This window comes from Psammomys obesus, unplaced genomic scaffold (genome assembly GCF_907164565.1).
Source record: "Psammomys obesus unplaced genomic scaffold, mPsaObe1.curated_primary_1811, whole genome shotgun sequence".
Classification (NCBI taxonomy): Eukaryota; Metazoa; Chordata; class Mammalia; order Rodentia; family Muridae; genus Psammomys; species Psammomys obesus.
Genome location: NW_026596079.1, coordinates 29,140,181 through 29,153,614, shown reverse-complemented (window position 1 = coordinate 29,153,614; position 13,434 = coordinate 29,140,181). Strand labels below are relative to the sequence as shown.

General features: G+C 35.0%; 1 protein-coding gene across 1 annotated transcript in view; it reads right to left on the bottom strand.

Moving 5' to 3' along the window:
- Csmd3 (CUB and Sushi multiple domains 3) overlaps positions 1 to 13,434 on the bottom strand; it is a gene marked incomplete at its 5' end in the record, with an annotated part of 1,006,505 nt that overhangs the window by 315,183 nt on the left and 677,888 nt on the right. Inside the window, one exon of the mRNA XM_055626685.1 lies at positions 2,954 to 3,145. Coding sequence (XP_055482660.1) covers positions 2,954 to 3,145 — 192 coding nt within the window. The remainder of the gene's footprint in view (positions 1 to 2,953; positions 3,146 to 13,434) is intronic.

Below are 13,434 nucleotides of genomic sequence, written 5' to 3'. Positions count from 1 at the left end.
TGTTGGAATGAATTCTATTAACTCTCTAAAGATGACGTCCTTCTGTTTGGTACTTGCTATGAGACTGTTTTTTTTTTTTTTTTCTATTTCACATGCAAGCAAAATGCTTTATTCTCTGAGGTCTGAGACATACACTTATGAAGTTTCTAAAAAGTTCAGGGTTTAATCTTTGGCATAGTATTTCCAATCATGGAGTTCTTTCTTATCAGTGGCAGAGGTCAAGCTTTCTGCAGCCTTAGCAATTTTTCTGATTCTTCTTTTAAAAGTTATTTTCTTCCTCCGAGAAGTTCTAATGCATATCTGCTCTTGAAGCTATCTTATCCTTCCAAAAAAATAATACTCAGTTCCATAATCTATACAAAAATGTTCCACACCCTGCTCCGTATAAGTAAGAGTTAGTGCTCAACTTCCCCCTTAGAACCAGGTCCTGTCAGCTAGAGCCTATTGTGATTTATAAATGGAATTTTATAATAGCCCCTCCAGACTGCTTTAAACTTATCAAACTTTGTGTTGCACTTTCCTTTAGTTTCTATACAATTCTGTTTAACATTTTAGGATTCTACATGGAAACATAATATTAATATAATGTCATAGCCCTAGAAATCCTATTAAGTGGTATCCTGTCATGTTCATCACATTAAGCCAGACAATAAGCCACAATTTTGTGGATTTTCATTATTTTTTCTAAAAAGTATAACATTTTTATTAAATCTTTGAGAAATATAAAAATGTTTTTTAATCACGTTTATCTTCTATTCTTTACCTAAATTTCTCCCAGATTCACTTTTACTTCCCCATGCTTTACTGATTTCACTTCTTCTTTAACTAAACAAAAATTAAAAATTAAAAAATGGAGTCTAAATTGTACTCCTCAGTTGTGTGGGGCTATCCACTGGGAAAATACACTTGGAATGTCTCCTGCTTTATAAGAAGCTGTGTCAATAGCACCTCAGTTAACGGAGGGGGGCAATGTACCCTTTCTCTTCCCTTCTTGAATGTTAACTCACTTGTTCTGTATAGGTACTCTTTTATGAGATGCAATAAAATTTCTATTGGTTAGAATATAGAGTTCTAACTTAATTTTAATGTCACATGCCAACCAAGTAGTAAGTATATTCATGACTTAAGCAAATGTAGTTAACATTTTCTCTCTTTTATGTAGAAAACTTTCTTTTATATTTTATTTATTATTATTATTTATTAAAATTTTATTCACTTTGTATCCCAGCTGTGGTCCCCTCCTTCATCTCCTCCCAGTCTCAACCTCCTTCCCTCTTCTCCTCCTATGCTTCTCCCCTAGTCCAAAGCCTTGCCAGGTCACAGAGAAAGACAATGCAGGAAATCCCGATGAGACCTGATAGACAAGGGTCAGATAGGAGAGAAGAACCTCTTTTATCAGAAAACTTTCTTAAATGACTCTACTCGCCTAATTTTACTAATACAGATTTTATATATATAAGTGAGTTGATGTTTGATAATGTAAAATTTGTAATAGTGTATAAAGAGCAATAGAACAATATAGCTATAGTAGATTAGTTTTATAAATGTATCATATCTGAACTAGTAAAACCTATGCCATTATTTTGTTTCCAATTCAAGCCTTTTCCATACTCTTAATTCATTATTTACATCTACCTCATTATTTACAAAAGATCCAGTGCTACTATTTTGCCTGCAAAAAGACCTGCAGGATTAGGCCTTTGGATGTTAGTGACTACTACAGAAAATGTGTTGTAAAATTACAATTTTTGTCTTAATTTCATTGAAAAGGTTGAAGACAATTTCTAATTTTCTTGTTTGATTGGCAAATTCTCCCAATGAGTGCAAAACATCATGCTACTAATGAATTTGACTTTGCAACTTTAATATGAAGTATTAAACATGGAGTAAAACAAACTAGAGTAATTAAGTTTGTTTGCCTCTGAGTGAGGCATTGAAAACTCATTTTCTAATTCTATGTGATCTTTAGAAGGAAATCACAATGAAATTATATTGAAAATATACTTGTAAGCAATATATGAACTATATATGAACTAAATAGTATATATGAACTAAAATAAGGTTTTTAATTTAAACTTACTAAATTTGCTTATCTCAACTTCTTTAAATGCAATGGTTAGTGGGCAATTTTTAAAATCCTCATTGGGGCTGTTTATGGTGCAATGAAATTGTGAGTATGTAAATGAATAAAACTTCTTAGTGAAACAATAAACTTGGCTTAGTGAAAATATCTTGTAGATTGAGGATGACATCTACAGTGATACATGACATAAAGGCATTAATATTAAACAATTTAATTAAATTTGAGATTTTTCTTAATATTTGTATTGAAAAAGTGGTCATTCTTCTGGGCATGTTTTAATTTGTTCATATCTAGTACTAAAAAGGACTATATCTTGAATCTCTAGACTGTGATTTAGACATTTGAGAACAAGCATGAAAACAGAAGTCAGACAAGTGAAAGCATAGAACAAGGTCTGGACACTCTTCAGATCATCAAAACAAAACCTGATGTTCTTTTGATATTCCTGACTTGAATGGAAGGACAATCTTTTGAAGCTTAAAATAGCTGCTGCTATAAATTTCTTAGAAGAAATAAGCATACAGAGACTAAATCAACACAGCACATTTTACATAGAGGTTCTCAGTGACTATGTTTTAAAGGAAAGGATAATAGATAAATCCAGTGAATAAAGGCTGAAAATATTTTTATAGATTTGATTAACAACATTTAAAAATTTTTGAGATGTTCAGAGTATAATACAATTATGGAGTATTAACTACAGAAGTTAGTAATCACCCTTTTTAATTTTGTTCAGTTTGAATACCTGCACACTACTCTGAAATCTTGAAAATATACAGCCTTTTCTGAATACAGTCCATAATAACATCAACACCAACTTTTAATCATTGCAGTATATTTTATAAAATCTTAATTATTCTTAAATCATACCTATACAGACTGGTGGGCTGGGCTGCCAGAAGTATCGATTTTCTACCTGAATGCAGGTAATTCTTTCCTGTCCCTGAAGCTCGTATCCAGGGTCACACTGAAAGACAACTGTATCCCCAGGCTCTCGCCCATCCCCATTCCGTGTCCCATTCATGGGAACTCCTGGATCACGACAGGCAGTTGCAACTGAACCTATCAAAAGGCAGAAAGACATTAGTATTAGATTACCAAAATCGCTTTTACAGTTCCATAATGTAATGATTAATCTCTAAAACTTTACTCATCTCTATGTTTTCTTAGGAAACTGACTTTAAAAACTGCTTGAAATAATTTTTAAAAAACCTATAAAATACGGTTCCATTGATCCTCCTTTCTGTTTTTATGCCAATACCATGCAATTTTTATTACTATTGCTCTGTAGTACAACTTGAGATCGGGGATGGAGATACCTCCAGATGATCTGTTGTTGTACAGGATTGTTTTGGAGATTCTGGGTTTTTTGTTTCTCCATATGAAGCTGAGAATCTTTTTTTCAAGGTCTGTAAAGAATTGAGTTGGTATTTTGATGGGAATTGCATTGAATCTGTAGATTGCTTTTGGCAGGATGGCCATTTTCACAATGTTAATCCTACCAATCCATGAGCACGGGAGATCTTTCCATCTTCTGAGATCTTCAATTTCTTTCTTCAGAGACTTGAAGTTTTTCTCAAACAGGTCTTTCACTTGCTTGGTTAGTGTCACCCCAAGGTACTTTATGTGGTTAGTGGCTATTGTGAAGGGTGTTGTTTCCCTAATTTCTTTCTCGGCCATTTTGTCTTTGGTATACAGGAGGGCTTCTGATTTTTTTGAGTTGATTTTGTATCCTGCCACTTTGCTGAAGGTGTTTATCAACTGGAGGAGTTCTCTGGTTGAATTCTTGGGGTCGCTCATATATACTATCATATCATCTGCGAATAGTGACACTTTGACCTCTTCCTTTCCAATTTGTATCCCCAGAAACAAACCCACACACCTATGAATACTCGATTTTTGACAAAGAAGCCAAAACCATTCAATGGAAAAAAGACAGCATCTTCAACAAATGGTGCTGGTCCAACTGGATGTCCACATGCAGAAAAATGAAAATAGATCTATATTTATCACCCTGCACAAAACTAAAGTCCAAGTGGATCAAAGACCTCAACATAAAACCAGATACTCTAAATCTGTTAGAAGAAAAAGTGGGAAACAGCCTAGAACTCATTGGCACAGGAGACAACTTCCTGAACAGAACACCAACAGCACAGGCTCTAAGAGCAACAATCAATAAATGGGACCTCATGACAATGAAAAGCTTCTGTAAAGCAAAGGACACCATCATCAAAACAAAACGCCTGCCTACAGATTGGGAAAGAATCTTCACTAACCCTTTATCTGACAGAGGACTAATATCGAGTATATACAAAGAACTAAAGAAGCTGAAAAGCAGCAAACCAAGTAATCCAATTAAAAAATGGGGAACAGAGCTAAACAGAGAATTCTCAACAGAGGAATATCGAATGGCAGAGAAACACTTAAAGAAATGCTCATCCTCATTAGCCATCAGGGAAATGCAAATCAAAACGACCCTGAGATATCACCTTACACCCATCAGAATGGCCAAAATGAAAAACTCAAGGGACAACACATGCTGGAGAGGTTGTGGAGAAAGGGGAAACCTCCTCCACTGCTGGTGGGAATGTAAACTGGTACAACCACTCTGGAAATCTATCTGGCACTTTCTAAGACAATTAGGAATAGTGCTTCGTCAAGACCCAGCTATACCACTGCTAGGTATATACCCAAAGTTTGTTCAAGTACACAAAAGGGATATTTGCTCAACCATGTTTATAGCAGCTTTATTTGTAATAGCCAGAACCTGGAAACAACCCAGATGTCCATCAACGGAGGAATGGGTACAGAAATTGTGGTATTTTTACACAATGGAATACTACTCAGCAATCAAAAAGGAGGAAATCATGAAATTTGCAGGCAAATGGTGGGATCTAGAAAAGATCATCCTGAGTGAAATATCCCAGAAGGAGAAAGACAAACACGATATATACTCACTTATATAGACCTATAAGATATGATAAACATAATGAAATCTATACACCTAAAATAAGATAATCAAGAGAGCAGACATGGGGTAAGATTATCAATCCTCGTTTTGAAAGACAGAGGGGATGCACATTGAACATTGACAGGACTCTACAGAGCACATTTGAAAAACTCTAACTAGCAGTGTTTTCAAAGCAAAGACTCATGACCAAACCTTTGGCAGAGTACAGGGAATCATAAGAAAGAAGGGGAGTTAGTCTGATGAGGAAAGGATAGGAGCTCCACAAGGACCAAATTTATCTGGGCACAGGGTCTTTTCTGAGACTAACATGCAACCAAGGACCATGTATGAATGTAACCTAGAACCTCTGCTCAGATGTAGCCTGTGGTAGCTCAGTAACCAATTGGTTTCCCATAGTGAGGGGAACAAGGACTATTTCTAACAGGAACTCAATGACTGGCTCTTTGGCCTCCCCACCACCCAAGGGAGGAGCAGTCCTATTAGGCCACAGAGGAGAGCTTTGCAGCCAGTCCTGAAGATACCTGATAAAACAGGATCAGATGAATGGGGAGTAGGTCCCCCCTATCAGTGGACTTGGCAAGGGGCTCGGTGGAGATGAGGGAGGGAGGGAGGGACTGGGAGGGAATGAGGGATCAGGACACGGCTGGGATACAGAGTTAATAAAATGTAACTGATAAGAAAAAAATAAAATTAAAAAAAAGAAAAAAATAAATATGAAAGAACAAAAAAAAACCTATAAAATAAATGATTTTGTATTTCTTGAATTATCTATGTATTAGCTTGTTCTAAAATGTAGCATAGCATCCTTGTCACTAATTATTAAATGTCACAATATGTTTTCGTATTCTACTTATGGCTTTATTTCTGTTTCTGTGGCAAATACCCTGAACAAACAAACAAAAACAAAAACAAAGAAATCCAAAAACTCAAAGGGAGGAAGGGCTTATGTTGCTTAAAATTCTAGAATACAGCCCATCACTTTGGGAATTCAAGGAACTAATCACATCATATCCATAGTCAAGAAAGGAGAGAGAGTGGACATATCCTTGACTCCTTACCTCTCCTAGCTTTATATTATCACATACTTCAGTGTCCAGCCCATGAAAAGATGCCATCCACCCTCATGCTGAGTCTTTCATTTTTAACTCAATTAAGGCAAGGAAGACAACCTCCAACAGAAACACTCACAGGAACAGCTGAAGCAGATCTAGATAATTATTCAACTGAGATTCTCTTTGCAGGCGATTCTGGGTTGTGACATGTTTATGTTCAAAACCAATTATTCCACTATCTTAAAATCATTGTGAAGTAATTGAAAAGAACAATGCTAATGAGAGAAAATATTTGCTTGAAAGATATTCAACTTATATCAGGAGGAAAGATAGAAAGAGAAAGAAACAAATGCTATGTGAAAATATATTCAACATTGTTAACTTACAAAATGAAAATTAAAAACACTGAATGCCTTATGATGTCGTATTAAACTTGCTGATGTTAAATAAAATAAATTACATATGTGAGTACATTATATGCTAACAAAAGTTTAGGGACAACTGCATCATCATGCACACATTGCTGGGAGAGCTGAAGGTTCCTATTGTGTTGTGATACTTAGCTTTCTCAATTTGATACACCTAGAATCATCCTGAGTGTGTCAGTGAGGAATTGTTATATAGATTTGGCCTATAGGCATGTTTTAGGTGAGGGGTTGGTGTATAACCCATAGTGGCCTATATCATTCTCTAGGCAGGGGCCTTAAACTGTATCGATCAGAAAACTCCAGCTGACCTTAAGAGAGCAAACAAGTGAGGATACCTACATGTTGTTTTTAATAATTGTTTAGGATTAAAGATGTGATGTGACTCTTTCCATTCACTTTGACTTCTCCATAGTGATGAACTATAATATGCAGTTGTGAGCTAAAAGAAACATTTCTTCTAAGTTGTCTTTATTTTACTATTTTATCACAGCAACAAAAATAAAAGTAGAATGAGGCCCTCCATAAAGGATTGCTACTGTTTGTTGTAGAATTTAGCAAATCCTTGCTTTATAACCCTGAAACTGTATACTTTAGCATTTATTCCCCAAGTTGTTAAGTTGTAGTAAACTCATAATATGAAATGAAGCCCAGCATTAACAGGGAGTAAATCCACAAATAAAAAATTATATGTCCTAAAAATGGTCATGTAAAAAAAAATCCAAATAGAGTACCAAATTATGTATTGTTACTTTGTGTTATGTATCATTTTGAACTAACTTGTGGAAGTTGATACTTGATTTCCTGACAAAGTTAGAGTGCATGGAGAAGTGCTGGAAGATAACTGGATATGAGTATTGTATGGTTTCTTTTAATGGAAGTGGTCTGAGTCTTGACACGGTGAGAGTCACCGAAATCTATAAACATAAAATTACTATATGTGTACTACATGCATGCCTGTGGAACTGTTAAAATCTGAGAAAGTTTAGTGAATTACATCAATGTCAGAATTCTGGGTGTGATATTTTACTATATCTCTATGACATGTCATTTGGGAGAATTGGGTAATATGTTACATATACACAAATTGAACAACCATCAATTTTTGCTTGTTCTGATGACATTAATGAAATTTATTTTTTATGTCTCTAGTAGACAAGTATGTGGATATATAAGTATGTAGGTAGCTGGATATGTAGGTATATTGGTTAGCCGAATAAGCGATTGTTAGACAAGTTACCAATGATAGGATAATTAATATAATCCTCCACCACGCTTTCTTCCTTCACCTTATCAGTCTAATACACAAACACACACATAAAACATGGACGCTCACATTGTGTTGCAATGTGTCAACTTTAGTTATATAACAATAAAAACAATATGGCCCACAAGTAAGAAAGTGAAAATGACAGCATGATTTTAAATGATTTTAAATAAGCATTAACACCAGCAAGTATAATGTGCAAAAAAATAAATAAATAAAATATATATATATATGTGTGTGTGTGTTTGTTCATATTTTAAATATTAAAATTTAAACATCTGACTTTTTAAAATGAATATTGTTACCTTTTCAAATATCTTTATATGCACCTTTTTCCAAACTGCAAAATGAAGATTTCAAGTAACAGTTTACCAATCCCTGATAATATAGAAATGTAGCTAGCCTTCCTGAACTACTCTGATAGTAATCTTGTTGAGCATCCAGGGTTTCCTAATTATTGATTCATTGTACTGATAAAGTAGCATTTCTAGTAATAGCCAAAGACCTTACACATACAATTTTCTTAATCCCCCAAAAACCCTATGAACCAACTGCTATCATGTTTTCAATTTGGTGGCAAATTTAGGGCTGTTAAGTAATCTGTCTTAAATTTATTGTAACTGAAGATGCGAAGCATGACTTAAACCCCTGTTGGACTACTTTCATAAATCAAAGCATGAATGACAACCAGAGTATCCGCTTTTACCTGTCACTATCCCAGAAACTCAAACATCTCCCTTGCAATCCATATAACAACAAACATTTGTACATTTTCAGAAAAGATTTTATATCCGTAACCATCAAATTTTATTGGCATAATTCAAACCCAGCCTTATTTTTTATTCTTTTTTTTAATTAATTACAATTTATTCACTTTGTATCCCGGTTATAACCCCTTCCCAGTTTCCCTCCCAACCCTACCTTTCCTCACTCTTCTCCTCCCTAACCCCTCCCTTATGCCACTGACAGGGGCAGTTTGCCTTCCCTTCCATCTGACCCTATCCTATCAGGTTTCATCAGTACTGGCTGCATTGTCTTCCTCTGTGGCCTAGTAAAACTGTTCTGGTCTCAGTGGGAGGTGATCAAAGAGCCAGCCACTGAGTTCTTGTCAGAGACAGTCCCTGTTCCCCTTACTAGGGAACCCACTTGGACACTGAGCTGACATGGGCTGTGCAGGGGTTCTAGGTTATCTCCATGGATTGTCCTTTGTTGGAATATCAGTCTCAGAAGAGACCCCTATGTCCAGATTTTTTAGTTCTCTTGCTCTTCTTGTAGAGCTCATATCCCCTCCAGGTCTTTCTATCTCCCCCTTCTTTCATAAGATTCCCTGCACTCTGCCCAAAGTATGGCTATGAGTCTCAGTATCTGCTTTGACACCCTGCAGGGTAGAGTCTTTCAGAGGCCCTCTGTGGTAGGTTCTTTTTCTGTTCCCTGGTTTCGATGTTCATCCCCTTTACCTTTCTGAATGAGGATTGATCATCTTAACCAGAGTCCTCTGTCTTGTTTAGCTTCTTCAGGTGTACAGATTTTAGTATGTTCATCCTGTATTATATGTCTAATATCCACTTATAAGTGAGTATTTACTATGTGTGTCTTTCTGCTTCTGGGACATCTCACTCAGGATGATCTTTTCCCACCATTTGTATGCTAATTTCATGATTTCCTTGTTTTTAATTGCTGAGTAGTATTCCATTTTGTAAATGTATCACAATTTCTGTATCTATTACTCAGTGGAGGGACATCTAGGTTGCTTCCAGATTCTGGCTACTACAAATAAACCTGCTAAGAACATGGTTAACGAAATGTCCTTGTATACTTGCATATATTTTGGATATATGCCTAGGAGTGGTATAGGTGGATCTTGAGGTATCAATGTTCCTAACTTTCTGAGAAAGCACCCGATTGATTTCCAAAGTGGTTGTACAAGTTTACATTCCTACGAGCAAACAAGGCGGGTTCCCCTGTCTCCACATCATCTCCAGCATGTGTTGTCACTTGAATTTTTTATCTTAGCCATTCTGATGGGTGTACGGTGATGTCTCAGGATAGTTTTAATTTGCATTTCCCTGATAACAAAGGAAGTTGAGTATTTATTTAAGTGTTTCTCTGCCATTTGGTATTCCTCAATTGCGAATTCTCTGTTTAGCTCTGTAGCCCATTTTTAAATTGTATTATTTGATTTGTTGCTTTTTAACTTCTTGAATTCTTTATATATTCTGGATATGAGCCTTCTGTCAGATATAGGGTTGGTGAAGAATCTTTCCCAATCTGTAGGTTGTCGTTTTGTTCTGATGACAGTGCCCTTTGCTTTACAGAAGCTTTTCAGTTACATGCAGTCCCATTTATTGATTGTTGCTCTTAGAACCTGTCCTGTTGGTGTTCTCTTCAGGAAGTTATATCCTGTGCCAATGAGTTCAAAGCTCTTCCCCACTTTTTCTTCTAACAGATTTAGTGTATCTGGTTGTATGTTGAGGTCTTTGATCCACTTGGACTTTAATTTTGTGCAGGGTGATAAATATGGATATATTTGCATTTTTTTCTATGTGTAGACATCCAGTTAGACCAGCACCATTGGTTGAAGATGCTATCATTTTTCCATTGTATGGTTTTGGCATTTTTGTCAAAAACAAGTATCCATAGGTGTGTGGGTTACACCCAGTCTTACCATATTAACTTTGGCTCATGAAGGGAACTCATTACGTGAGAATATTAAGCAAAGGAAAGTAAGATATAAGTTTGTTTTAGTTTTTAAGTACATTTGTTCTGTAACAAGCATCAGCATTCCTTAGCAGAGAACTAAACAGGCATTCATGTCATAGAAACTGGATGTATGATGCACAACCACAAGAGAATGTTCGATGCATATACAACATCTGTGTGAGTGACATCAGAATATATGTGCAATAGACTTCAAAAAGAAAAAAAATAAATGATGGATATTAGTAGAAAAGTTTGGCATTATGTTTTTTGAGTAGGAGCTTACTCTCTTGATTCTACATCCATAAAGTTTGTTAAGCACATGATAAATATTATCAACTATAGATAAAAATATAAAATAAATAAATATTTTTATATTTAGGTTCATACATACATGTAAATTCAGAACAGTATGGAAGTGCTAAAATGCAACTAGGATATCTGGTCATAGGTAAATTGAGGGTACAATGTATATTTCTTGTCAACTTTTCGAAGCTTAATGATTTAAATAAGAAGAATTATCTAAAATAAGACGGCTTTCACATTAGGCTAATACTTATGTGAGAATATGCATTTGCCTTGAGGTCTAATTGACTTGAAAGGAAAGAGGTGGTAAATCCCTAGTGTTCCATTTTCTCTCAGTTAATAAACAAATTAGAGTAAGATTTTAAAGCACAGCAGAGAATGAGGGTGTTTAATGAAAGACCAAAGAACTCCATACTGCTGCCCCTCCAGAATTAAAGGAGTTCTAAAAGCAATCAGTTAAATTCCCACAGAAATAATTATTCTGTAGGAATGTTATTGTTTTATTATCCTTAGTTATTCAAAGTTTGAATGCATACTGGTTACCTTCTGTGTTTGTAAGTAGGAAAAATTATAATCATTTTAGCACCAGCCATTCTTTTCCTCTGAATTAACAGAAACAACAACCAATGAAGAAAATAACCATTTCAGCACTTATGTTATTTCTCCTAGGGCCTTAAGAATGTGGAAATGTCTGATAATTACTATTATTATAAACAATTATTTAATATTATAACTTTAGATATTAGATATATTATTTAGGAATTAGTAATTTTTATTTAATACTAATTTCCCATTTACTGAAGCATAGAACTCTAAAATTTAAAATATAAATTTTACTTCTTTCTGTTATTATTATATGAATTTTAATTACCTGTTGGATCTTCTCAGTGAGTACTTCCATAATTTAGCACAATACGTAGAAAGCTTAGATACAATAAGAATTTTATACAAATAAGCTTTTAATTATTCCTGCTACATACAAAATATTAAAATGTCATCAGAAAATAGTATATTGATTTATAATGTATTAAGATATAAATTGCTCAATATTTGATTATGAAACATTTGTCTTTGTTCTCCTAATGTTCTATAAGATCCAATTAGTATATTCTTTTTTGATATTAATATTTGTAGTAATCAGAAACACCCTGGGTTGTAAAATATTTTATCTAAATGTCTAAATTCTTCACATGGATATTTACTAACTTTTTAACCTTATGATGCCCAAAATATTTTAAAAATTATAAAATGTCTGTATTTTTTATTTAAAAGTAAAAACATAATAATATTCAAATTGATATCTTTGCGAAATGCCTATTCTGCTGTCATTGTAAGTTTCCTTTTAAAATGTTATAACTAGAGAAGAGTAATTTAATTAGAAACAAATTTACAACAGAAAGGAAAATTCCTGCAATGAAAAATAAATTGGACATTGAAAAAATGAAAAAAAAAAAACTTTACAGTTCTTGGCATACACACACACACACACACACACACACACACACGTGTGTGTGTTCTTTCTAATCAGGCTCACATATACAGGCAAGGGCGTGTGCATGTTTGTGTGCTTGTATGGACTATAAGAGAACCAGACAGCTGGGGAGGAGTCATTCCTTAGGCATCACCTACTTTCATTCTGAGTCTCAATTGCTCATTGGCCAGGCATTCAGCAAGTCAGTCGGCTGGCAGGACAGTGAGCTCCAGAGATCCACTTTCTTCACTTAGCCCTTAGCACTTCTTTCCTAGTCCTGGGAATATAAACACATGCCTACATACTGGGTACTTATACTTGCATTCTGGGGATCAAACTGGGTTCTGAGTGCTTTTAAGGCAAGTGCTTTATCAGCTTAGCTAGCCTGTCTGCTCTACCCTTTTCTGTTGTTGTGTTGTTGTTTTAATAACAGCATTTGCTTTTTTTTCTTGGTCAGGTATTGTAATTTTTGTTTCTAACATAATGAGTTTTTCTCTCTGGTGTTTACAAAAAGTTAGAAATAAATTTCCTATGGCAAATGTTTACTTTCAAAGGGAAAAACCTTTTTTATTTATCTATCTATCTATCTATCTATCTATCTATCTATCTATCTATCTAAGACAGTGCAGCGGGCTGTATTTTTCACCATCATCATCACCATTATTATTTGCAATTTATTCATTTTGAATCTCAGTCATAGCCCCTGCCTCATCTCCTCCAAGTCCCACCCTCCCTCCATCTTTCTCCCCTTTCCCTCTTCTCTATTCCACTGATAGGGAAGTCCTTCTTCCCTACTGTCTGACCCAAGCCTATCAGATTCCATCAGGACTGCCTGGATCCTCTTCCTCTGGGGGCTGGCTAGGTCGTCCCACCAGGGAGATGTGATCAAGGAGCAGACAACTGAGTTCATGTCAGAGACTGTCTCTTCACTTCTTACTAGGGAACCCATATGAAGACTGAGCTGTCTATGAGCTACATCTGAGCAGGGGTCTAGGTCCTCTGTATGCATGGTCTTTGGTTGATACATCAGTCTCTGCAAGTTCTCCTGGGCCCTGCTTTTCTTTTTCTTTCTTTCTTTCTTTCTTTCTTTCTTTCTTTCTTTCTTTCTTTCTTTCTTTCTTTTTTTTTTTTTTTTTTTTTTTTTTTTTTTTTTTTTTTTTTT